At 42.1% G+C, this 25,574-nt stretch overlaps 1 protein-coding gene across 2 annotated transcripts; it reads right to left on the bottom strand.

Moving 5' to 3' along the window:
* Nucleotides 1-25,574, bottom strand: Clns1a (chloride nucleotide-sensitive channel 1A). Of its 2 annotated transcripts, XM_042280233.2 has the most exons (7): nt 25,312-25,574; nt 14,825-14,961; nt 9,123-9,224; nt 7,670-7,777; nt 6,177-6,350; nt 3,121-3,210; nt 1-699 (listed from the first exon to the last, which is right to left on the bottom strand). In XM_042280233.2, the coding sequence occupies exons 1-6, from the start codon at nt 25,500-25,502 to the stop codon at nt 3,143-3,145; spliced, it is 780 nt and encodes a 259-aa protein (XP_042136167.2). In that variant the 5' UTR covers nt 25,503-25,574; the 3' UTR covers nt 1-699; nt 3,121-3,142. The 2 variants fall into 2 exon arrangements, with proteins under 2 accessions (XP_042136167.2, XP_076403765.1); XM_076547650.1 differs by lacking the exons at nt 1-699; nt 3,121-3,210 and adding an exon at nt 3,894-4,028 and having other exon boundaries at nt 25,312-25,530.

The following is a 25,574-nucleotide window of genomic DNA, read 5'->3' as shown; positions in this document are numbered from 1 at the left end:
TATAGAAAACCTAGATTTATTTGTTAACTATTACAAAGACAAAACATCATTAAGCGTTCTTTGCAGACTTCATTACAGATTATTTATTGTGTTACAGAAAGCTAGGAGAGTAGACAGTCAAGGACCTAAGCTGGGAGAAGGGAACAGAGCAGACTGGGATGAGGAGGAAGAACAGAAGTCAGCAGAGAAGTCTCGTGTCCTGGTGAGGTGTGGCTGAGGTTCCCCATAGGTGACCTAGAGTTAGCCTGAAGTAAAGGACCCATGCCTCTGTGGAGATGCTAGAGACTTCCCCCACTGAGGGCTGTACTTTCCATCTTAGGGATGAGAGTTCTTTTAAACCCCCAGAGAGACATCTAAGCTTCAGCATCTCTTTCTCACCCAGTCTATACAGTGTGAGCTCTGTACATTTCACCATGGAAGCCTTCCGGCTGACAGATGTGCACACAGCAGAGGCAGGAATTAGAGGCCTACTCAGAAGACACCTAGACAGGAAGTTTGGGGGTAAATGAGAACTAGAAATACCCGCTCAGTTAATTCACCTTTGTTGATAAAGGTCACAGTCTCTTCTGTTGGTAATGAGCTTGCTGTCTCATGACAGTCTGTCTTGAAAAGTGAGTTTTGGAGAAGGAAAAAGCCTTTCACCAGCCCCACTCTGGAGTGGAAGAGGCACCAAGTTCTCGCCTGCCGTTATGAGAGAATCTGCAAGACAAAAGGTTTAGTTATTATTACTAATAGCCATTATTAGGTGTAGTCTTGTAGGGTTCTCAGGCCTTGTAATAACCCTTCCAGGCAGCTAATATCACCCATTTTACAAATGAGAAAAGCAAGGAACGGTTAAGTTATGTAGACTCCATGTCCAAAGGAACACAGGCAGCATGTGCACACATGTCACCAGTGGAGTTGTGACCTCGAGATCTTTGTGCGCTCTTCTGTCCCCATCTCATGTACCAGACATCATTATTCTGAAATTAGTAATGGTTACACAAACACCTTAGCCCTTGTTCAGACTTTAAAAGCACATACAATCTTAAATGGTCAAAAATTACGTTGTTTGGAAATCAGGTCAACTACTCAGATGAGCATGAATAAAATTTATGAATACAGCATTTCTTTGACATGGAACAGAGAGAATAAAATGGGCAGAAAAAAAAAACAAACAACAAAACAGCAGCTCATTAAAAAATTTGTAGCAGGGAGGTTGGAGAGATGGCTCAGAGGTTAAGAGCACTGCCTGCTCTTCCAGAGGTCCTGAGTTAAATTCCCAGGAACCACATGGTGGCTCACAACCATCTGTAATGAGATCTGGTGTCCTCTTCTGGCCTGCAGACAGAACACTGTATACATAATAAATAAATAAATCTTAAAAAAATTGTAGCAATTTTATAGTTATTTCAATATTACAAAGAATCCCAGAATCCCAGTGTGTAACCATTAGTGATGTGCCAAGTGAATTTCTCATGACGGCTGCAAACAAAATGATAATCTCTCAACAGCCAATTTTTCAGAGAAATATAGGAAAGTCAGATTATACAAAAAATTGTCTTCCAGGCCAATAACAATAACAGAAGGTGGCATAGCTGGGAGCCAAGATGAAGTTAGTGAGGTCTGAACTGTGAGCTGAAGACCAACCGAGCGCCAGTGAAATAAGCACTGAGATTAGAGGAGATGCCGCTGGCCGCAGACCACAGGAAGAAGCAAAGGTTAGAGGAAGGAAAACTTTTACAGGGTGAGACATAAATCACAGAAGCACAGAATTTCTTTGGGATTATTTTTTTGATAACCATACTACAAGAAAACAGAGACACAATGTCATAATTCATAGTTTCACAACCATAATAATTTGTAAACACCAGAATTAGAAAACAAAAAACACCTTTATTTTATGTGTGTGGGTGTTTGCCTGCCTGTATGTGTATGTTGTGCATGCAATGCCTGAGGAGGCCAGAAGAGGGCATCAGATCCTCTGGAACTGGACTTAACAGATGTTTGTGAGTTGCAGTGTGGGTGTTGGGAGGTCAGTGATGAGGACTGACTGAACTGAGGGGCTGGAGCACCCTAGGCCAGTCTCCACCACTGAATCACAATCACAACAGAAATAGTGACGGTACTCAAGACAGAACCAGATGACCAACAGCAGTGGCAGAGTCAAGTCAGACTATACACAGTAGTCTTGTCAGGCTATAATATGTACTTTAATAAAATCAAAGGACCCTGAGAACACTGGCCTAAAAGGAGGGGAAACAGCCAGTATTTAGGAGGAAGGAAGGACAGGACAACATTATTATAGGGAGGAAGGAACAACAATAATTTTACAAAGAAAAAATTTCCAGATTTTAAGAAAGGACTCTGCAGCTGCTAGTCCTTGACCTTCAATTACCTAACAAAGTACAGCCTAACTGTTCACACTGGGAAAGGTTTCCGAGTAGCAAGTACTCAGGGACAAACTTAAGGCAAAGCTCACTAGAATGTGCCAGAAACAAAACCAGCAGAGAACCAGTATATCAACCGTGAAGGGCAGACAGGAAAGAACTCTGGGAAATACTGGCTGTTGGGTGACTGTACCTGGTCTGGACAAACCAGCTTTGATCACTAGATGTACACAGGACATCTGTCCCCTATTGCTCCCAGAAAGAGGGATAGCAATACCAGATTATAATGTCTTAAGCTCAGTTTGGAATTACTTTACTTCCTCCCGGAACTGAAAAGCAGTAAGGTGCAAGAAACCATGAAACAGGCTCAGCTCACACAAATGAGGGCAAGCGGCTCAAGAGCAGACCGAGGCATGCTCAGGCTGTCACTCCCGCGTGAGCCAGCAGGGAGGCTCGTGTCCAAACAGATGGCCACCACCAACTGCTAAGCTCAAACTCACTTCCCCTTTGTCGTACACGTATTCTACCTTCCAGCGTAGTGCTTGGCGGATGCTAAACCCAGACTACAATGTTTGCAAACTTTGATTTCTTAGGACAAAAAAACCAGAGAGAGGCGACAATCTTTCAAACTGCTAATCTTACAGACTTTGTGCATTATACAGCATTCTCTTAAATTATGAATTCAAAAAACAAAACAGTCATTTCCCAGGGTTTTCATGTTCTGTGACACAGGAGAGAATAAGTTACTCACTGTATGGCAGCATACATCATCTTCAGTGATCAACATCTGCATCCTCAAACTGCCCAGCAACAGTCGGTGTGGTATCTACTTCCATGCCATCTGCACATAAAGAGACTGCACTTCAGACAGGGAGATTCAACAAGGATGCCAGTGCCCTCTGCTGGCAAGAATTCACTTAAAAACTAGGCATGATGGTGCCTACCTTGAGTCCCACCACTTGGGAGGCAGAATCAGAACTATGAGTTCGAGGCCAGCCTAGTCTGTGTACTAAGTTCCAGGATAGCCAGAGCTACATGTGAGGCCCAATCTCAAAAAAAAAAAAAAAAAAAAAAAAAAGATAAAATAACTGGATTAAAAAATTCTGGCATTTTGTTTTGTTTCTGAAATGGTGTCATGCAGTTCGGCTATCCTCAGTTCCTGACCTCAGTCCCTTGTGGGCTAGAACTGCATGGATGAACCACCAGGCCAGACTATCTCACGCCTCCACTTCCACACTTTCTACTTTGAAAACTAAATTACTCAAAAGGAGATAGACAGGAAAAGCTCTTGTGGATTTAAGTCAGTTACAATCAGTCCATACATTTAACATTTACTTTGTAAATTCACAACAGCAACATACAAACACACATACACATACAAATCCCAGAATCCTAGCTAGGAGTCAATTTATATCTTTCCTTTGTTTTTTTTTTCTTTTTAAATGTTCTTGGACAATGTTTTGTTATGTAGCCTAGGCTGGTTCAAACTCACAGTGCAGTCCAGGCTCACCTCCCAAGTGCTAGGCTGGCTGGCTGGTAGGAATTTTCAAATGCAGTAAGTAGGCATCAATTGTTCATTCTTCGGAGAACTGTGTGGAGTACTGACTGAGACACTATTTAAAGGCATTTGGTGATACACTCAAAAAGCCCAAGACACAGCTAGTGGGGAAAAAGAAAAAGAGCAGAATTTTATCTCCTCTTTATTGTCATCTCACAAAAAAGACTAGAGAGATGTCAGCAGTTAAGAGCACTGGCTGCTTTTTCAAAGGACCCAGGTTCGATTCCCAGCACCCACACAGCAGATCACAACTGTCTGTAACTTCAGTTCCAAGGGATCTGACATCCTCTGCTGGCTTCCAAGGGCACGAACCATAGTGGTGTACGGACATATATGTAGGTAAAACACCTCCTACACACGCGCGCGCGCATGCGCGCGCGCGCGCGCGCGCGCACACACACACACACACACACACACACACACAAATACAATCTTTACAAAAGGAGTGGGAGGAGGGTAGAAGAAAACAGGACTCTAAAAAAATGTCTCCAGTTGTTTTCTTTACTTTCTCACTCCTCAACTCTTTACCTGCCACAAACTTCTGCCCAACCCCCTGACATCCTATCACCTAGCTATGCAATGTCGCATGCTGGGATAGGATCACCTGAGTTTACTAGTCTGAGACCAGCATGGGCAACACGGTAAGACACAATTCTTGCCCCTAACCCCAAACAGTCCAGAACTCCAAGAAAACCAGGTCAACATGCTATATGCATGGAGATACCAATCACAGCATTATGCGAAGTTTAAATGCACCAAAAGAAGAAAAACTAAAGAAAGTCACTTTAAGACTATCCTGTCATCATTAAAAATAACAAGTGTTACGATGTTACCAGAGCATAAAATAGTAATATATACTAAACACATATAAAATGCAACAAGTGCTTATGACAGTGGCAGGTATATTATTTTTGTATAATGGCTCATTTAATCCTCTTACCACTTATCAGTTGTTTGGCCTCAACCAATGTAATCCTTCTGTGCCTCAGTTGTCTATGTGTAAAATGGGGGTCATAAATTTATTCAACAGAATTCTTAGAATTAAATGAGTAAACATATATAAATGTTAAATCCAGAAGCGGCACACAATCAGCTTGAGGTTAGAAGGTACAGTCTGTAAACACTTGGGCTGGTAAACAATGTCATCCCCTCAGAGCCATGTAATGGAGTATAATGGAATATAATGGCCTCCAGTGTAATGGAGGCTGAGGAAATGACTAAGCAAGCCAAAGTGCTAGCTGTCCAAGCCTGATAACCTGAGCTGGCTCCTAGTCCTGGGAATCCATGGAAAGATGATTCTAACACTCCTTCAGTACTACAGATGGATGTGGGAGGCACAGATGGGAGAATCACCTGAAAGCCTAAAGGCCAGATAGCCCAGAGTATGCAGAACAGAAAAGAGACCCTGCCTCAACAATGTGGAAGGCAAACACTAACTTCCCAAAGCTGTCCTTTCATAGGAACCCATGCACCATCCCATGTGTGCATCCTCCTTCTCCCTCTCCTGCCATTAAATAATTAATGGAAAAAGCTAGAAAAAAGAGCCTACTGCTGAAGACACCACATCTCTGAGTGATAGAACATGGAGAAATCAAGCTGACAACAACCTGGAAGCATCTCTTTGACTAGCTTTCATAGTTCTAGAAAGTACTATCCACATTAACAGGGAGAAAAGAAATGGAGGATCTTACCCAGCTGTCAATGCTGAGAGCTACAGTAATTAATGGCCTGGCAAGACAGGCCACTGGTGTAATCATGGCACGAACGCAAAGGAGTAACCACACTTTCTGAATGCATTTCTGACCTGTTCTACAGGATGGAACTAATGCCTACTACCATTAACTGGACCACAGACCTGCGCATGGGTAGGACATGGGCCCTCAGGATGAACCTATTATTATGCTGCTGAATGGACAGTCAATTTTCTCCTCCAACCAGAGAGCACCTTTACGTGCTGAGCATCTTGCTGGCCCTAGACCATTTGTATACTGACACAGTTTGGGAGGCAAAGGTGAACAGGACACACACACACACACACACACACACACACACACACACACACAAAAAAAAAAAAAAAACCAAACCAAAAAACATTCCCATTCTAGCCATTCTAGTAACTCCACATTTGCTTCCTATATTTTTAGGTTAATTGTGAAATTTTATTGCCTTCCAGTTTCTAAGAGAAAACTTTGTTTCTTTAAGATTTCCCTTACAGCCAGTTGCTTACTCCAAAGAGAAAGAGAACTCACCTTCATAATCTCTTACTGAATCTTCTGTCCGGACTCCTGCCATATTATACTGGCTGCTCACAGACTGAGAAAGCATCCCTTCTAATCTCTCCAGTGTGGCTTGCCCTTCCGCTGTTAAGTGGGATAATCCTTCTTCATAGGTATAAAATGTAGGGATGTCCCCCTGTCCTTGTTCTAAACAAACAGAAAGCTTTTAAGCGATTACACAACAGCTGGAAAAAACACAATGGAAAATCAAAAATGCATTTGCTGAAGATGTGTAGGCTCCCAGAAAGACTTCCAAAATTTGTGGATTAGGCCATTGTTTAAGAGTTTGAAGAAGAAAAGAAAAAGAAAAACTGTTTCTACCCTCTAGGATGAGAAAACATTTAAGAGCTAATAAACTAGTAAACATTAGTTCCCAGAAAACGAGCTTGTCTAGGTCTAGAATGAGAAGAGGGTGTTTCAAAAACCAGTGACTCCGTTATTAGTCCAAGGTGGGAATTTTACAAGTGAACACAATTAATTTGATACTGAAGGGATGTTGAATTAACATGTTCCTTTTAAAACAAAACAGAAAATCTAAAAAAAAATAAAAAGGACAAAACATAAGATCACTTAAAAAAATCTCTAAGAAGTGAGCACATGTTTATGTATGTGAAGAACAATCCCAGAAATAGGTAGTCTCAGGCGAGGATCTGGATTCATATGTAGGAAAAGACTTTGGATACCCATATTGGTATGCATAAGACCAGAGGGAAATGCAAACACAACAGTTTGTGACTCAGGCTACAAGCCTATCAGGGGAGTGAATGCATCCTGGTCTGGGAAGGCAAGGGGAAATACTTGTAGACAGAAGTATGGTTCAGGGGAAAGAACACTACATTGTCCATAAGCTGTTTCAAGCGATGTGCTGACTAAGAGAGAGGTCAATAGGACTCTGCAGAGATGCCTGGCTTAAGAGCATTTGCCTTTCCTGCAGGGGACTAGGATTTGGTTCCCAGCACCCAGCTGGCAGTTCAAAACTGTATTCCGGGGGTTCCAACATCCTTTTCTGGCCTCTGAGGGCACCAGGCACACATGTGGTGCACATATTATAAACCTAAGCAAAACACCCATACACAAAAAATTAAAAAAAAAAAAAAATTTTAAAGAGCTACATAGAAACAGACTTATAAACAGACTTCTCAATGTGGGGGCAGTCAACTCAGCCTAAAGTATGCCCTTGACTACTCATTTTCTAGCTATTATTTTCTTTCCCATTTATATCCATTATCTAGTCCCCAACCCTAATAATCTCTTATTGTTGTTTGAATTTGGGAAATTCATTCATTCCCCAATTTGACTGCTGAAAGGGTCTAGACATAGTGTGCCAATGTATCACTTCTTTTATTTATAACCACTTTAAATTGGTTACTTTACGCAGATACAAAAAATAAAATCTTGTGCCCTTAGGACAACTACATGCTTAAAATGAAACACTAAAACCAATACTGATAAGAGAAGTCACTAACCATGTGCTTCCACATCATACTCTTCTCCATCATAATCATCAGAGTCTTCATCCTCAGGATCTGGATGCAAGGCTTGGCATTCACACATTGCAGTGAACATCGCCTCCACTGAGCAAAGACATTAAATTGTAACTAATATTTTTTTCCAGTGCACCACCAAGTTTTAGAATAAACATAACCACCAGTGCAAACAAATTTCAAAGCAGACAAAAGGTTTACTAGGGTAACAATATTTATAAAAAAAATCTGCAAAATTCAAATAAAAATTAATCATTAAAGTACACAGCCTATTCCAAAAGTGCCTGAGACAAGGAACAAGTCACAAAGAGTTCAAGACATTACTGAGATCTCTTTATGGGTGGTGAGATTTAAAATAGGTTCCTAAGCACTCGGGAGGCAGAGGCAGGTGGGTCTCTATGAGTTCAAGGCCAGTCTGGTATACAGAGCGAGATCCAAGACAGACACCAAAACTATACAGAGAAATCCTGTCTTGAAAAACTAAAATAAATAAATAAAAAAGTAAAAAAAATAAAAAAATAGGTCAAGCCAGATGCTATGGCTTATGCCTTTGATTCCAGCACTCAGGAAACAGAAGCAGAGAGATTTCAGTGAGTTTGAGGCCAGCCTGGTCTACATAACAAGTTCTAGGACAGCCATGACTACATAGAGCGACTCTGACCAGAGTTGGGGCGGTGGTCAGAGTTACTGGTCACACTGCTGATGAGGATAAAGCCCCTGTCACAAGACAGGTACTTTTCATCAGTCTCCGCATTTTCAACTTTGGAAGTGCTTCCCACAGGTGACATTTGCTGTGGGGTGTCTTTCTGTACCCTGTGAATATACGCTGCTCTCATCAGCTAGTTAATAAGCTACTTTGGCCTATGGCAAGGCAGCGTAGAGGCAGGCTGGAAATCCAAACAGAGATATAGAGAGAAGGGCAGAGTCATCAGAGACGCTGAGAGGTGCCTAGGGAAGCAGGTAAAGCCACAGAACATGTGGCAATACATGGATTAATATGAATGGGTTGAGTCTAATTGTAAGAGCCAGCTAGCAAAAAGCCTGAACCCTAGGCCATACAATTTGTAATTAATATTAAGCCTCTGAGTAATGATTTTATAAGCTGCTGCAGGACTGGGACTGCGGGCGGTCGGCAGTGGGAGAGACTCGGCAGGACCTCGGGCTGGGCAGGACTGGAGAAACTTCCAGCGACAGACATCAATCAATAAAACTAACCAGAATCCTCCTTACACAAAATACACTAGGTACCATGCTGTATACAATACTATTACTCTATTCACAATTTGTGACATGATTAAGTACCCACTCTCAACAAGTTTAAGGAGGTTAAAACAAAGATAAAGCAATAGAATGCAGGTAACCGTAATGAAGGTGTGTGTCTATCAACAGGAGAGGGGAACATAAAGAGAAAAGATCAATATTACAGAACACTCACGTGCTGACTTATCACTGGGCACAAATCTAAATTCAGTAATAGGTTCAACATCATTATCACTGTCTTCCTCATCTTCATCAGAGACAGATTCTTTTGATTCTTCTATAAAAGGAATAAAAAAAACCTTTTTAGACATAAAGGCTTTTTTTAAAAAAGGGTTTACTTATGTGTGTCTGCATAAGTTTATGTGCACAGTATGCATGCAGGAGCCAGAAGAGGGCATCAGAATCACCTGGAGCTGGAGTTAGAAGTACTTTGAGTCACCTGACATGACATAAGTCTGGTCCTCTGAAAGAGCAGCAAGAGCTCTTAACTGCTGATCTAGCTCAAGGAATAGAAAATTTTATTTATTTGACATTTTTAGACACTGACGGTAGATCCAATCATGTGTTTAAGCTCAGTATAAACACAAATTAAGGGCTGGTGAGGGGCTTCTGCATAATCTGACAATACTGAGTTTGATTCCTAGAGCCCATTTAAAGGAAAGACCTAAATTCATCAAGTTGTTCTCTGGCCTCTACATGCGTGCACGTACACACACACACACACACACACACACACACACACACACACACACTACACCTACAAATATAAGTACAAATTGAGCTAGGGTGGCCCCAGGTACTCAGGAGGGTGATGGAGGAAGATTCAAAGTTAGATGCCAACTATGGCAATTTAGCAAAACCATCTCAAAACAAAAAACTTTAAGGGGGTTGGGGAGGCTGAGGATACAACTCAGTAGTAGAGCGCTTGCCTAGCATGTTCAAAGCCCTGGGTTTAATACTTCGCTATGTCAAAGAAGAAAAGAATAAACTTTTACATTTAAAGTAGCATTAGAAAACTTTAAACATTCATGCAGATGAAGGAAAAGCAGAACAATACTTATTAATGCAGTAAATCTACGTGCAGGGGGTGTCAGTTTTCCATCACTGTGACACCACACTGAGCAATCAACAGAAAGGAGCAAGGGCTGATTTCGGCTCCTGGTGTCAAGCTGACCATGCTCAGCTGGCTCCACTGATAGGGAACTGAGCCATGGAAGAGAGGAGAGTGAGATGGAGCAGAGTGTCTTACTCATGGCAGCCAGGAAGCGGACGGAGTACAGGAAAGGAAGAGAAGGTAGGGGAAGTGAGGGGAAGGCCAGGGAGAGAAGAATGTCCACACTAACAGGCTTCTTCCTTCTTCCCCTTTGTTCCATCCGGGCACTCAGCCGACTGATGGTGCTCCTCACATGTGGGGCTTCTTCCCTCAGCTCTGAGTTAAATGTCTCTGGAAATACCATCACAGAGACACAGCAGTGTGTTTTACTAACATCTTTAAGTTTTCTCCATCCAGTAAGGTTGACAAGGTAAACAAGGCACATCCACTAAGGCAGTATTTATTTATTCTTTACTGGAGCTGAGGACCGAACCCAGGGCCTTGTGCTTGCTCAGCAAGTGCTCTACCACTGAGCTAAATCCCCAACCCCGAAGTACTTATTTAATATAAGTTCAGTGTAAAATAGTATGAAAATACAGACGAGCAAAAGAAAACAATTAGAAGTGGCCACTAATAATACCTTTAAGTAACAGATTTCATAGTATATTTCTGTGCTGTTTTCAATGGCACATTGTTAAACATATGTAACTTTAGTTATCAAGCAGAATAATACACCTACTGGAAAATTCTAAATCACTGGTTAGTCACGACCTCCAAACTTTGTCGATGCATTTTAAAAAACAACATGGTGCAATACTACAACTACTGCTCTATAATGAGGTACTGCATTCAAGAGTGACAGCAATACACTCTGGTGTAACAGTACTGCACAGCGCAGTGCCGGAGTCTAGAGCCTGATCCTCTTCCCAGAAATAGCCACTGTTGGGGAGGGGAGGGATATATACCCGTGCATATGCAGGTGTGTGTAGTACGCTTGCTTGTACACATGGAAAAGAAGGCCGTAAATTCAATCTGGACCTTTGCCCCCCACTTGCTTTTATTTGTTTTGTTTTGTTTTTGAGCTAGGGTCTCACACTGAACCCAGGGCTCATTGTTTTGGTGAGACTGGCTGGTCAGCAGACTTCTGGGATCTGCTTCTCTCTGTTCCCACAGTTTTTATGTGAATGCCGAGAATCCAAACCCAGGTCCCCATGCTTACACAGCAAGAACTGAACCCACTGAGCCATCTCTACCCTGAAAATAACCACTATTAACAATTTCTTATAGTCTTGAAACGTGCCTGAAGGTCACAAATAGAAAGGAATGTAGGGGCCTGTTGGTACTGCCAGGGGCAGAGCCCTTAACTAGTATTTGTGTGCTGCTGTGTTTCAGCTCAGTATAAAGAAAAACCAGCAGCACTGAGGCTCCAAACTGATTCAAGGTTGAGTCTGTAGCCTGTGGTGATACTGGGAGTCAGTAGAACTGTTGGGAGATGAGGCCATGTGGAAAGTGAGATTAACATAATCCTTTAGAGATTTTTTTTTAATGAAACTGAGACTCATGAGAAAATGACTCACCTGGCATGTGAAGCACAGTTTACTTACTGGGGTGCTTTATCCTGGACACTCCCGGGCATTATGCAACAACATTTATTTGGGTTTTGGGGGGGCCTTAAACTCAGGGCCTCACATATGCTAAACATATTATACTACTGAGCCACACCCCTGGCTCCAACACGTCAGCATTTGGAATTGATTGACAAGAATACTTTGAAAGTTTTGCTTTTAAACACCACCTAATTTCTTCCTTACCGCTGTGGTTGGGATCCTGAGTGATCTCAGAGGCCCACATATTAAGTGAAGGTTTAGTCACCAGCCTGTGGTGCTAGTGGGCATTGAATCTTGAGGAGGTGAGGACATGGAGAGCGTTAGGTCCCTGGAGCTTATCCGAGGGGATGGGGACTCTATGCCTTGCTTTCTGGCTGTCATGATGTGAACAACTATTCTCTTGACTACCTTCAAGTCTCCTCAACCAGGTGGAGGCTCTTGCCATGATGTGCTGGGCCAGCACAGGTTCAAAGAAAGAGGGCCAAATGAGTACTGGCTGAAATCCGTGACTCACAAGCCAGAATAAACCCTCCCTTATTAAACTGATTATCGAAGTCTTCTGTCATAGCAACAGCACACTGATTAGCAGTTCTAAAAATCATAGTTGCGTTTAGTGTTATGGATGGGTTCTACAATGTCCCCACAGGCACATGTTTGGAACACTTGTTGCCCAGAGGGCAGCACTAGGGCCAGACCTTGGAAGGTTCTACCCACCCCTGGCTCTGATGCTACCCCCTTCTGCTTCCTCGTCCTCTGCCAAGTGGACAGCTGCGGCCTCACATGCCTGCCGCCATGTGTTCTCCACCAAGATGGACTGAAATATCTCTGAAATTGTGAGCCAAAAAAATCCCCTTCTTTCCTTCTGTCAAGTGAGTGAACTTGGTGTCTACTACCTCATTAGGAAGTCATGTTACACTCCAACATGTAAGAACTTTTAACATTTTCTTATCCTTTCCCAAATTTCATGATATTTTTATCTATCTTTGAACCCTTTCCAACAGGAAAATTTTGAAATCTTATAGTGAGAATATTTTTGGATAGCTGGATCAGTCAATACCACTTAATAAGGTATGGCTTGCTCTGCAGAGTACTAAAAATTAGTAACTAGTGTTCACAACTAAATAAAAATGATGAGGTTGGGGATTTAGCTCACTGGTAGAGTGCTTGTCTAGCAAGCGCAAGGCCTTGGGTTCGGTCCTCAGCTCTGGGGAAAAAAAAAGGTTAAATCTGGAACCAAGCGAAAACCCCGACTTGTTACACAAGATTTCAGAGAAAAGCTACCCATTATTTTAGAATTGACAACTTACTTATAGTTTCATGAACAGTAAAGCTGGGGAATCTTGAAACGCAGGGCTTCTGAACTGTGACACTCCTAACATTTGTACTGCACGCAATCTGGCATCTACTGGATGCCAGTAGCAACCCTCCTCCTCCAATAAAATTTCACCAACCAACAGCAGCAGCACATCAAGTTCTCCCCATCCACCTACTGCGAACCACTACTAAACAAAATAGAAACCAGCCGGGGCCTAGAGAGACAGCTCGGTGGTTAAGAGTGCTTGTTGCTCCTGGTGGTTTGAATGAGAACGGCCCCCATGAGCTCATCTGTTTAAACGCTTGGCCCTCAGTTGGAGGAACTATCTGGGAAGGGTTAGGAGCTGTGGCATTATTGGAGGAGGTGTGTATTGGGGATAGGCTTTGAGGTTTCAAATCTCCTGCCACTCAGTGTTGTCTCTGCCTCTACTTGTGGTCTGAGATGTGAGCTCTCAGCTGTTCCTGATGCCACGCCTTTGCTCCACCATCACAGACTCTAACTCTCTGGAACTTTAAGCCCAATTAAACACTTTTTTCTTTAGTTACTGGTCATGGTGTTTTGACACAGCAATAGAAAAAGTAGGTAACACACTGCTCTAGAAGTTCAGTTCCTGAAATGCATATTGTTTGGCTTAAAAACTTCCTGTAACTCCGCTCCAAGGAATCCAATGCCCTCTTCTGGTCTCTGCAGGCATCCACACGCATGTAGCACACATTCACACAGACAAACACATAAAAAACACAGTCTGTTGTGGTGATACCGTGTTCCCCAATATATCATGCACATTAATAAATTTATCTGGGGTCAGAGAACAGAACAGCCACTAGACAGACATAGAGGCCAGAAAATGGTGGCACTCACACCTTTAATCCTAGCCTTCTGGAGGCAGAGATCCATCCAGATCTCTGTGAGTTCAAAGCCACACTGAAAACAGCCAGGCATGGTGACTCACGCCTTTAATCCCAGGAAGTGAAGGCAGAAAGCAGAACGGCACATAAAGCACGAAAACCAGGAACTAGAGCTGATTAAGCTTTTAGGCTTTTAGCAGCAGTTCAGCTGAGATTCATTCTGGATGAGGACTCAGAGACTTCCAGTCTGAGGAAACAGGATCAGCTGAGGAATTGGTGAGGCGAGGTGGCTGTGGCTTGTTCTGTTTCTCTGATCTTCCAGCGTTCACCCCAATACCTGGCTCCAGGTTTGTTTTTATTAATAAGACCTTCTAAGATTCGTGCTACAGTCTGTAACTCCAGGTCTAGGGGATCTTCCGCCCTCTTCTGGTCTCTGCTGGCATCAGTCACACATGTAGTAACACAGACATAAAAGCAGGCAATAACCCCCACCCACATATACATCTTTAAAATAAATAAATAAATAAAAACAATTCTATCTTAAATTTCTAGATAGACAAAATATACTGGTTCACATCTCTGAAGTGTCTTTAGGAGGGTAAGGAATAAGCAGTTAAAAAAGTAGAAACATCCATATTAACAGAAGAATTCTAAGTGCAGATATATAGAAAATAGAAGGCAGATACACACAAAACCAATGCCCATTAGAAGAAATTCAAATGTCCAAATTGTTTTAGGTAATTAACTTTGCTTAATATGATATTATCTAATGTGGACCAAAGGATTAATTTTTATATTGATTATTATCAAAGATTGCTTTTTAGATTAGTAAAGCAGCACACACCTAAAGTGTCAGTATCTGGGAGAATAAGCACTGTTAATCAAGTCCAGGAGTTCAGGGCTAACCTGAGCAACCTGTAAGACCTCATGTCAAACAAACAAATAAACAAACATTGCCCTTTAAAATATACTTGGCTATCAGAGGAGCACTAGATTAAGTTATATCATACATACCTCCAAATTTGGCATTCACCATAACATACAAATGTTCCTGAGGATAAGCACTTAGGTCCCTGGAAACCGCATGTAAACTAATGGTGGGGTATTCCAGTGAGAATCCTAATCCAGAACCATCTAACCAAGACAGGCGGCTGAAAAACAGGTTTTAGGCAGATTATTTTTAAAAATTAAATCCTAACAATATTCCACAACTTACAAAGGTTCAACATGGACATTTTTATGCATACAAAGAAATTCAAGTTTATTGACAATATTGGAAATATTCCTTAAAATAAGAAAATTTAGTGACAAGAACTTAATTTTTTTCTTTTATGGTTTCTTTTCCTCTAGCTATAAACTCAAACATATTTGAGAGGTAATTTTTCAAGTCATCTGTGTTTATTTTGCCTGTGTATGTGCATGTGGGTACTGGTGGAGGCTGGGAGAGCATCAGATCCCCTGGAGCTGGAGTTAGGGGAGGCTGTCAACTCTCCAATATGGGGACTAGTAATCTCCGGTCCTCTGAAAGAGCAGCTCTCGGCCCCTACCTTGTGCCTGTCTTTTGTGTTTATCTTGTTTAGGATATCTCCAGTTTTCCTCTTTGCTGTGCAGATCCTTTCATCTAGTCAAGTCCCGAATAACTCCATGAGACCCTTCTACAAGGACCTCTTCTGTTCCAAACTGCACTTGTGCTTGGTAACACACATTAGCACTAAGTATGTTAATGAATCGTGTTTGTACTGTTACTTCCATCCCTTTATTTAATATTCTTGAAAAATGTTAGCACAGTTTTCAGTAGATAAGTGTACAAGATAACTGGTAATCATCCTTTCCACTCCACATACATTAAATGTACACACAAAACATATGTGATTACAATCACAATTCAAAAAATTAATTATTACCTTAAGAGACAAGGTAAAAGTTCCCATTTATTACTAGCTGTAAGAAAAAATTAGAGGGGCTGGAGACATGGCTCAGTGATTAAGAGCACTTCCAGAAGACCCAGGTTCAATTCCAAACACCCACATTCCTAGCTCACAAAGATCTGTAATTCCGCCGCAGGAGATCTGACACTCTCTTCTGGCCTCCCTAGGCACCAGGGACATATGTGATACACGGACATACATGGAGGCAAAACACCATGCAAATAAAATAACATTAAAAAAAAAAACACTCAAAAAACCACAAATAAAAGTGCACAAATATTTTATTGATATAACAAAAGAAACTATCACCAAAGTCAGTATGTTGAATTTTGACGGGTAATGCCTAATTTTTCTTGGCAGTTAATTCCCTCACTATGAATTGTACAATTGAGCAGAAAAGTCAGTGACAAGAAGAAGCCACAAAAACACTTCCAGGGCTGAAATAGGGAATGACTACTAATGAGTATTAGGTTGTTTTTTTTTTTTTTTGGGGGGGGGGGGCGACAAAATGTTCTAAAATTGAGTGTGGCTATGAGTGCATAATAAAATCATTAACTTCTATGAATGAAAAGAACAAGCTGTATGCCATGTAAACCAAGTCAATAATGCTACTTTAAAAGGGAATGTCACAATAAAAGTCATTTTTATACAACTACTATATACTAATAAAAGTTTAAAATATACGCCGGGCGGTGGTGGCGCACGCCTTTAATCCCAGCACTCGGGAGGCAGAGCCAGGTGGATCTCTGTGAGTTCGAGGCCAGCCTGGGCTACCAAGTAAGCTCCAGGAAAGGTGCAAAGCTACACAGAGAAACCCTGTCTCGAAAAAACAAAACAAACAAACAAACAAACAAACAAACAAAAAGTTTAAAATATACAAGTTAAAGGAATAGGGACATGCCCCTGCAGAACAGCAGAACATATGCATATCCTGTATCCTCTCCAATTTCTTCCTCCATCCTCTCTCCCTCCCTCCCGTTTTTGAGACAGAGTCTAGATATTTAGCTCATGTTGGCCTCAGTTGCCCAGGTTAGCCATGAACCTTTTCCCCCCTTGCAGACAGGGTCTCTTTCTATAGCCCTGGCTGTCTTGGAACTCACTGAGATCAGCCTGCCTCTGCCTCCAGTGCTGGGATTAAAGGCGTGCTCTACCCTGGCCAGCCACAGCCAGGAACTCTAGACCCTCCTTTTGCTCTTCCTGCCTCCACATCCCAAGTGCTGGGATTACAAGCCTGTGCTCCCATGCCCAGATTCATCCTACTCTCTATACAGCTCTGACAAGCTCACCATGGCTCACAGCTATAATATGAGCTCTCTGGAGGCTGATGTAGGTAGGACAACGGCTATAAATTCAAGGCTAACCTGAGCCACACAATGAATTCCAGGCCAGTCTGGAATATATAGAGTCCAAGTCTCAAAAAAAAAAAAAAAAAAAAAAAAAGGCAAGGCAGTGACATATGCCTTTAATCCTAGCATTTGGAAGGTAGAGGCAGGCAGATCTCTGTGAGTTCAAAGCCATCTTAGTCTACATAGCAGTTCCAGGTTAGTCAGGGCTATATAAGGCTCAGTCTAAAATAACAACAAAACAAACAAACAAACAAACAAACAAAACTGTAGTGGATATCTGTTCTACGTATGACCTTAAGGTACAGCCCCTTGAGATATAACAGGTAACTGTTACCTATAACCTTGAAGTACCTGCCCCTGGGGCACGGCCTCCGGGCTACCCTTAAGACTTGAGATGCACATATGTGGCTCTCTTCTCTCCCTCATGGGCTTGGATGGTGTGGGACTTACTCAGGTAGCAGAACAGCATGGAACAGTACCTCAGCTTCCCAGGACCCTGTGACGATTCTCCTATTATGTTTAATGAGTTTTCTTTCCTAATAAATTCCTTTTAACCTTTAAGCAGACTCCTGTGGATTTCTCGCTTTATCTGGCGCCCAACGTGGGGCATGAACCCATGACCCTGATATTAAGAGTCTCATGCTCTACCTACTGAGCTAGCTGGGCCTGTTTACTTCAAAGATGTGTTGATGTTGGAATGGAAACCAGGATATGTCCTATGTTGGGGAAGAGGTTTTACTTTTGCTTCTGCAGAAAAAAAAAAAAAGCCATGGATGCCAACAAAATTATAAAAATTTGATTTGAACAGGAGAAACCCCATGATGAGGAAAAATGATAGCTCATTCATCAATGTGACAATTCTACAAGTTGTAAGGAAAACTCAACAAACAATGGTCAGGGAGGGTTCTGTTTTTTGTCTTTACATAAATTTAGAAATACCCATCTTCAGGCAGCAGTGGCGCACGCCTTTAATACCAGGACTTGGGAGGTAGAGTCAGGTGGAACTCTGTGAGTTCGAGGCCAGCCTGGTCTACAGAGTGAGATCCAGGACAGGCACCAAAACTACACAGAGAAACCCTGTCTCAAAAAAACAAAAAACAAAACAAAACAAAAAAACCAGAAATACCCATCTTCAAGAAATCAAAAGGCCTCGGACACCTAGACATCTACAGCAGAAGGGAAGGACCTATTGGTACCCATATACTCTACAGAATAATATTTCACTGCCTAACATCAATATCTCTTTAACTCTAGAAAAGTTGTGGTCTCAATTCAATTATAAATCAAGCTGGCTTTGGAAGTGGAATGTAGCTCTCTCTTTCTCTAAATCCAAGCATGTTGCTAAAAGAAAAAAAATAGGAGATTCTGTCTCATATTGGAAGAGTCAACTAGTGTGTGACATAAAAAAACAAACAAACAATAATCTAGGGACCATTGTTGTCAAAAATTCTATTTCTCTCCATGCTTATTCCTGATTTCTAGAAATCTTCCTCACATGTCATGTCATCCTACAATCCAAACCTTCCATTTTGATATTAATAATGTTCAAGTTTTCCACAGTGAAAAGTAAGTCTTTCCAATAGCAGTCTCTGAAGTCTCCAGAAAGACAGGGCCCCACAATAACAACTCTACTTGGTCTATAATGATGCCATTAAACCAAAAAACACCACTCAATGATCAGATTTGGACTGCAAACTCTTCAGGACAGTTCCGAGATGAGATGGTCCATTATATTACACTTCTAGCCAGAATCTCAGATAACCTTACCCATTATTCTGAGACTGGCTACAGACTCTACAGCTAGTCCTACTGAGATTTAACCATTTAGCTTTCTTACAGGATCCCACAGAGATACCATCGCCCCCTAAACAGTAGGAAGCAATTTAAAGAAAATGACGCCCCCTCTCCCAAAGGTTTCATTTTCTCAGGGTATGGATAAGTTGTTATAGGGTTGGGGGTGAAACAATAAAATTTAGATTCAGGACTCCCTTTAAGAAAAGAAAAAAGGGGAATAGACAGGTATAGAATATTATGGTAGATTATTGTTATCTACTAATAAACTAATTTTAGCAAACTATCAGCCCTAGATAATTTATACTGATAGGATCCTTGTATATTGACACAAATGTAAACTATTTTTCTATTCCTATTTAAGATAATTTTTATATTGATACAAATTCAAAACTGTAATTGTCATATTGTACACATGTCCCTACTCCTATTTGAAATACTTTGTATATTGACACAAATGTAAAATTATGTTTGTCATATTGTCTGTATGTTCTACCTCTGTTTAGGATATTTTGTATATTAATACATATTTAAGGATATTGTTATTATATTGCACTATACATTTCTACCTCCATTTAAGATATTTTGGATATTGTCATAATTTTGAGGTAATTGTCCTTATACTATAAATCTGTTTACAGATTGTTTGCCTTGACATGTGAAGTATTAGTCCTTAGGTTATTTAGGTAGATAAGACTCAGATGCCAGCGGTAGTGGCGCACGCCTTTAATCCCAGCACTTGGGAGGCAGAGCCAGGTGAATCTCTGTGAGTTCAATGCCAGCCTGGTCTACTGAGCGAGATCCAGGAAAGGCGCAAAACTACACAGAGAAACCCTGTCTCAGAACACCCCCCCCCCCGCCGCAAACGACTCACAGATTAATATTCACCCATACTTGTCATATCTACAATTAAATCTGTTTACACCTTGACACGTGAAGTATTAGTCCTTAGGTTATTTAGGTAGATAAGACTCACAGATTAATATTCACCCATGCTTGTCATATCTACAATTATGTTAGCTAGGTTTTCCAGATTTATAAAAATACATGTCAGATGGATAGGTAATCTTCAAACACTTCATAGACCTAGAGAATATGGCATTTAAATGTTTTAATAACTTAGAATTGTGTTGATGTGAGACATGATTGCTCCTGGCAGCACTGACCTACTCCTGAGAGAATGTTGGGTTTCTAAGACACTCCGTTTGGAGGTTTGTCTTCTTCTTGGCAAAAAAAAAAAAGGTCTGCTGGGCAAAGAACTGCCCTTGCCTCAACTGCTGACAATATACACGCTGTCCTTTCCAGATGAACAGGACACAAGGAAAAGCAACTACTGAACCTTGCCAAGACAGGGTAAGACGGTCTTTCAAAATTTCTGCTTCTGATAATGGTCTGTCAGATTTTCTAGGCCTAGAGCCAAAAATGAATGACCCAACAGTGCTGAGAAACTTTAGATTTAGACAGTCCAGGCTGCCAGCTGTCTCGGTCTATTCTCACAATTTTTCGGAAATTGCTTGCTTGCACTTCCTGTTTTCTCAGGTAATATTATTTTCCTTCTCAGGTCTTAGATGGGGTTGAAGACTAAATAGTTATTATCCTCAGATCTTAGCTAAGAACATTTTAGATACTAAAATTAGAATCTTCAGGATAGGACAGCTATTGGAGTAATCTCTGTAACATGCCATTTACCTATGGTCTGGACATTTCTGAACCTTTTGTGTGTGTTTCTTGCTTGTTGCCAGTTTTTTTTTTTTTTTGAGACAGGGTTTCTCTGTGCAGCTTTGCGCCTTTCCTGGAACTCGCTTTGTAGACCAGGCTGGCCTCGAACTCACAGAGATCTGCCTGGCTCTGCCTCCCGAGTGCTGGGATTAAAGGCGTACACCACCACTGCCCGGCGCTTGTTGCCATTCTTGTTGGTTGTATTTCTATTTTGTTTATGTTAATACCTTTCCCCTCTCCTGGACAATACTTAATCAACATTCCTATTGTGTACAGTTTTATATTAGGTTAGAACTTTCTTATTTAGACAAAAGGGGGAGATGTATTAGATATCTGTTTTACCTATGACCTTGAGGTACAGTCCCTCAAGATATAACAGGTAACTGTTACCTATAACCTTGAAGTATCTGCCCTTAAGACCTGAGATGCACATATGGGGCTCTCTTCTCTCCCTCATGGGCTCGGATGGTGTGGACTGACTCAGGCAGCAGAACAGCATGGAACAGTACCTCAGCTTCCCAGAACCCTGTGACGATTCCCCTATTATGTTTAATGAGTTTTCTTTCCTAATGAATTCCTTTTAACCTTTAAGCAGACTCCCGTGGATTTCTAGCTTTACGAAACAAGAAAAAACAAATAACTAAAAAATATTCAATTGGAGAACCAAGAACTCCTTTAGGCAGGAACAATGATAGTGTAGCAATCTAAAATCAATCATGGTCAGTTTAAGAGGACACTAAATTTTACGCCTTCGGAACCCACCACCACCAAGTAAATCAATGTCTAACAGTAAAACCCACATGTATAACAGTCCTCAGCAAAAGTATGACCAAAAGCAAAGGTAGACTGTGGTGGTAAATGCGTAACTCTATAAGCACACTAAGATTAGTTTTTGTTTTTATTTTGGGGGGGGGGTGCATTTTGAGACAGTGTTTCACTGAGTAGCCCTGGCTGTCCTAGAACTCTGTAACCAGGCTGGCCCATTAGCCATACTATTTAATGGTATACTTAAAAATTAAAAGCAATAAAAGATGCAGTTATTGGAAAGAATTCCACACATTAGGCTTATATCGAAAAAATAGAAGGATAAGGTGATAAGCTTTAAATAGCAAAGTGATTAAAGTTTAAGAAATTGCCGGGTGGTACTGCACACCTTTAATCCCAGCACTCGGGAAGCAGGGGTGGGTGGATCTCTGTGAGTTCAAGGCCAGCCTGGTCTACAAAGAGAGTTCCAGGACAGCCAGGGCTACAGAGAAACCGTGTCTCAAAAACCCCAAAAAATTCATTTGAGGAATTATTTCATCCCTACTGCCTCTAAAGGAATAGATTTCTTATGTAATTGACTGTGTGCCGCATGTACCCTTCCTGCCCACAGCTCTTCCCTTAATGTGGGAATGAAACTGTGCTCATGGGTACCAAAAATAGCCCTATCAAACTATGCTTCCTTTCTCACCTCCAAAATATTCTGACATGACCACAATTTAGAATAAAACATCCCAGATTTACAAGTTCAAAATAATTTCAAATATTCAGAGCCATAAAACCTTTATTAACTCCACTGGGCAGTGTAAAGGGTGGCATCTAAATCAAATCAGTACCTAGCAAATTAGGTCCTTTGGTTTAAAGGTCCCCTAAGGGCCACAGCATGTTGTCTCAGCACAATGTTCCTATGGGCTCTGAGAAGCTAACAGAGAAACAGATTTGGCACTTGTAAGTATTTACGTGATTTTAAGTTCTAATTCTGTTTTGTCTCTTCTCACACATACCAGAAGTACTCCAAAACCAAAATATATAATTAACTGTGACCAGTCATAAAAAACAAAACCAAACCCAAATGTCATAAATGCAAGGACAAGAACTAGAAGGGTAGTACACACAGGTTGAAAAGGTTCAACTCTGATACGTACAAATAAGGAGAACCAGCGTCTTTGATTTCTGGTGAAGGTTTAAGAACAGCACAGCAAAGTAAGAGACCTTGAAGCTTGTGCCCATCCATCTTAAAGAACTTATTTGGAGCTGGGCGGTGGTGGCGCACACCTTTAATCCTAACACTCGGGAGGCAGAGCCAGGCGGATCTCTGTGAGTTCAAGGCCAGCCTGGGCTACCAAGTGAGTCCCAGGAAAGGTGCAAAGCTACACAGAGAAACCCTGTGTCGAAAAACAAAACAACAAACAACAAAAACAAAAAAGAACTTACTTGGAACTACTCATGCCTTTCTAACTTCCTTGTTTGGATAAGCACTCAACCTCTTATAAAAACTAAGCTCTGGAGTCTGGAGAGCTCAGTGCTCAGGAGCACTTGCTGCTCTTTGCAGAGGTCCATGGATCCTCAGTACTCACACAGTAGCTCACCACCACTCTAACTCCAGCGCATCCAACGCCCTCTTCTGACCTCAGTGATGTGCATACATACATGGAGGCAAAACACGCATACACACAGAATAAAATAAATCTGAAAACAAAACAAATCCCTATGAAAATGAGCCCAGGCGTTCTGTATCTCTGAAGACACACTCAACACCATTTCTCTTTGGCTGAAGTCCTAAACACTTCCCCAAAGGCTACAATCCAATACAGCCAAGCTCATGAACGTGCTCCTACTGCTCCAGCTTTGGATCTTTCCATGTTCTCCTTCACTATTCAACAGTATTTACTCTATATACCATGTATGCCTGTGTAATAGACATACATGTCCCGGCACAAAAGAACATTCTTTCCCACCCTTTCACCCCAGCACCCTCCTCCTCCTCATTAGAACCCGAGCGCTCCCCCGACTCCTCCCTCTACCTCCCCCCCCCTCTCACATACACAGGGTCATCGACCTGGATGTAAGTCACCAGTTGTCATAATTTTAGAGGAACCCCGTTATTGAATCACACCATGACCTAAGGGGAATCAGACCAAGGAAGTGAGGAAAGAGAGGTGCCTAGAGATGTACAAGGTGGAAATGTAATGTTTAATTTTTAACTCGGACACATATAACCCATAATTTTTGGACATTTCCAAAAATATTTTCTTAAAGAAATATTCAGAGTCTGATATACTTTCTGAACATGGTAATTGTGTGGCTGTTCTTGGTCTTCTAAGGTACATGTAGTAGAATATTTTAAGGTGTGTTACTTTTGTTTATGGTGCATTTGTTTAACTCTGAGGCTTACTGTGCCCCTGTAAAACACCCATGGTCTAATAAAGAACTGGTCAATAGCAAGGCAGGAGAAAGGATAGGTGGGGCTGGAAGGCAGATAGTATATATAGGAGAAAACTAGCTCGAGGAGGCAGAGAAGGAGAAGGAGTCCAGGAGCTGCCACCCGGCTCCACAGCGACCCACAGAGTAAGAGTAAGATTTACAGAAGTTAGAGAATGGGAAAAGCCCAGAGACAAAAGGTAGTCGGAATAAGTTAAGGAAAGTTAGCAAGAAACTAAGCTAAGCTAAGACTGGGCATTCATAAAAAAGAATAAGCCTCCGTGTGTGAATTTACTTGAGAGCTGGGTGGTGCCCCCCCCAAAAAAGAGCCAAAAACCAAACAACAACAAAAAGTACTTACATGTGAGGTTAGAAGATGTATATAGCTCTCAAACAGCTTAAGAAACAAGATAAAATGTTAACCATTAATGAATCTTTAAATAAACCCCGAGCTATCTCTCCAGTCCTCAATCAATCTTGATAACATACAAGGTATCAACATATAGGTGTTAACAACACTGTACCTTTTAAGTTTTATTAAAGTTTCCAAAAATGCAAAATCATATACAAGATACACCCCCACCAAGGAATTATGGAAAGAACCACCTGGTGGGAGCGCACACCTTTAGTCCCAGCACTCAGGAGGCAGAAGCAGGAGGACCTCTGTGAGTTCAGGATTACATAGAGACCCTGTCTCTAGCAAAAATAAACAAGCAAAACCCATTTTACATAGTGTGATGGCTGCTATTCTTGGTTGTCAACTTGACTACATCTGGAATTAACTAAAATCCAAAAATGGAGGGCACACCAGTGAGTTTGTTTTGTTAATCTGAAGTAGAAAGATCCACTTCTAATCTGGATGTTACAGATCTTGAAATGGGATTCTCTGAATAACCACAGCGAAAGAAAAGGAGAGGAGAGAGGGAGGACACAGAGGGAGGGAGAGGGAGAGTGAATGAGTGAATGAGTGAATGAATGAATGAATGTGTATTTTAGTGACATGTCTACCTTATTGTGAAAGTACAAAGCACTACAAGTAGTCAAATAAAAGTAGGATTCCTTCCCGGACCCGCACATCCAGAAGTCGGGTTCGGCTGGTTATGACTCCGCCCTGCGTGGGCCTGAAGATGCTCCTTTTCCCCACCCACACTTAGAGCAGCAGAAAATCCACGCTCCTTAACCGAGCGTCCTAACCCCTTCGCAGTCTACTCTGGGCCTACTTATCTTACGCAGGGGACACTTCTAGCTCCCAGATCATTCAGAAAGCCAGGCACGTCGGAAACCAAGCGAGGCTCTGCAAACTCAAAACTCTGTGAACGTGACCACGCGCCAGGCTCCAGCAGACAGGCCGGTAAAAAGCCCAGGTCGCTAAGGAGAAACACCGGCTGGAGCAGAGAGCCAGGGGGGGTCGGGAGAGGGGTCCCTCTCAGCCTCCAGACGTGCAGCGTCGCCCCGCGCTCCCCGCCGCGGTCGCGCCCGAGGGAGGAGGAGGGAGCCCCCGAAGGAGGCCAGCGCCGGAGCCCGGGGACCCTACCTCTCCGCGATGTAAAGGGTGCCGGTGCCGAGCCCCTTCCCGTTCAGCACGGCCTCGGTGTCCGGCTGCTGCAGCCGGAGCCCGTCTTCCGACGTAGGCGGCGGGAAGCTCTTGAGGAAGCTCATTGCGGGTGAAAGCAGAGGTCCGCCGCAGGACCCGAGGAAGCCGATCCCCACACCCCCAGAGTGCATGAGCTGCTCCGGAAGCCGTCGCCGTACCCCGGAAGAACAACTTCCCTCGGCGCAGGATTCGGCCGGCCGTTG

The sequence above is a fragment of the Peromyscus maniculatus genome, chromosome 1 (assembly GCF_049852395.1).
Source record: "Peromyscus maniculatus bairdii isolate BWxNUB_F1_BW_parent chromosome 1, HU_Pman_BW_mat_3.1, whole genome shotgun sequence".
NCBI lineage: Eukaryota > Metazoa > Chordata > Mammalia > Rodentia > Cricetidae > Peromyscus > Peromyscus maniculatus.
Note: the sequence above shows the minus strand (reverse complement) of the source record. Positions and strands in the feature narration are given on the sequence as shown.